The sequence below is a fragment of the Alligator sinensis genome, unplaced genomic scaffold (genome assembly GCF_000455745.1).
Source record: "Alligator sinensis unplaced genomic scaffold, ASM45574v1 scaffold755_2, whole genome shotgun sequence".
Taxonomy (NCBI): Eukaryota; Metazoa; Chordata; order Crocodylia; family Alligatoridae; genus Alligator; species Alligator sinensis.
The window spans coordinates 1,038,000-1,039,973 of NW_005841883.1; the positions used below are offsets into that span (position 1 = coordinate 1,038,000).

A 1,974-nucleotide genomic window follows, 5' to 3' on the forward strand; every position below is an offset into this window, starting at 1 on the left:
GCAGGAATGGAATGGAACTGCCGGTCTGCACAATCAAACCTGTAGGTTGGAAAAGACAAATTACATTTTGATTACTCTCATAAAACCATCCTTGAAGAACCTGAGGAGAAAAAGGGGGAGAAGGATGATATTTATTTGCTCACAATATACCTGCCACTCTGAAGCTGGATATGAAGTGTGGTAAAAGGTTCTACCCGAATGAGGTAATGCATCACACCAGCAGCATTTGAGTAGTGTGTACCATAGTGAAATTTGTCAATAATCCCAAGAGGATCTTCAAAATTCTCGTATCTAAATGGAGAGATATCTTTATAAACATCATAATGATATAACTATATACATTTATAATTAGGCATGCTTACTTAGTTATTATTAAGTAGCTGTTACCAAATAATCTAAATACAACTAATATGTCTGTCTAACTACAAGTATAACTACTTGTTATACAGTGCGCTAATACACAGACTATGGTTATGTACAGAAACAACATAAATGTTTTACGAAATAAAAAAAACCCAAAAAACAAACCCAGGGGGACTATAGCAATTCTGTTAAAATATAAGGATCAATATATACCAAATACCTCAAACTGTACAAAGAATAAAGGTATTAAACATTTAAGTAAGTGCCAGATCTTTCCATTTTAGATTGCAAGAGATTCAACTGGCAAGATATTCCACTGCTATGACACCAAATATTTTGTATCCTTGAAGGTTGTGAGCCTGGCAGAAACAACTATGTTGTCTACACTGTACAGACAGGGTGATCCCTACATGTAAGAATGGATGAACACCGATCTGACATCAGTTCCAGAAAGACTCACAAGCCTGTGTCAGAGTACTTTAACCTCCTTGGACCTTCCATTGCCGACTTCAGAAGGCTCTTAGATAACAAAACTTTAAAATTGAACTTGAATAGGAAATAGCAGACCAATAAATCATCCACAGACTGGATTATGTTAAGTATGGGCTAAACCAAGGGTGCTCAAACTCTGGTCTGCAAGCCAAATGAGGCCCAGGGACCCATAGGTATCCAGCCCATGAGGCTCCCCATGGATCGGGAAACTTGGTGGCAGGAGAGTGGTGGCAATAAATATGGCCATCCCCCTGCCCTGGCTGCCAAACTCCCAAATCCCAGGACAGGTTGGGGCCAGGTCACGCCCCTTCTCCTCACCTCAACAGCTAGATGAGGCACCTCTCCTTGTACCAGATGGGGCTGGACCATACCACATTTCCCCCATGGGGCTGGACTGGAGTCAGTCAAGCCCCTTCCCACCCTGCAGGGTGGGTCAAGCCCCCTTTCCCCTGTAGGGATGGGCCACACACCCCTTTCCCCCACATGGGGCTGGGCTGGGGTTGGGACAAGCCCCTCTCGCCAAAAGGGCAGGGTCATGCCCCCTGCCCACTGTGGGGCCAGGTTGGAGCCAGGATGCTCCCTGCCCTCCTCCGCACAGCTGAATGAGGCCCTGCTGCAACTGCCCCATGTCAGATCAGGACCACCAGCCAGATCTGGCCCTCAGATAGCCAGGGTACTGCCTATCTGGGCCACTGGCCAAAGAGGTTGAACACCATGGGTGCGTCCACACGAGCACGCACTTGCCTCTTGCCCCGCCTCAAAGAGGCGCAAACAGGCACATGCGGGAACAAAAAAATGTTCCCCGTGCTGCAAGTTTGCAGCGCGGGGAGAAAATTACATCGATGTTTAAAAAAGCAGAGCAGGGCACGGTCCCTGACTGTGCCCTGAGGCAACCAGAGGCTGGGTCCTCCACAGAGACGCTCTGGCTGCCAGAGCGTCTCTATGGTTGGCCCTCGTGGTGGTGCTAAAACACTGGCTGACCAGGCCCTGTGTTTCAGCACCAGGGCTCTGGTGCTGGTGAGTAGGGGGTTGGGGAGGCTGGAGGAGGGGAGAGACGACCATGGGGGGACCCCCAAGGACCCCGCCCACTCCCCCAGCCCCGCCCCCTGCCAGGTCTGG

General features: G+C 48.8%; 1 protein-coding gene across 1 annotated transcript in view; it reads right to left on the reverse strand.

Annotated features, from left to right (window-relative positions):
• The window catches only part of NBEAL1 (neurobeachin like 1), a 135,972-nt gene that overhangs the window by 21,813 nt on the left and 112,185 nt on the right, over nucleotides 1–1,974 (reverse strand). The window contains 2 exon segments of the mRNA XM_014516902.2: nucleotides 1–39; nucleotides 151–291. Of these exon segments, the coding sequence (XP_014372388.2) occupies nucleotides 1–39; nucleotides 151–291 (180 nt within the window).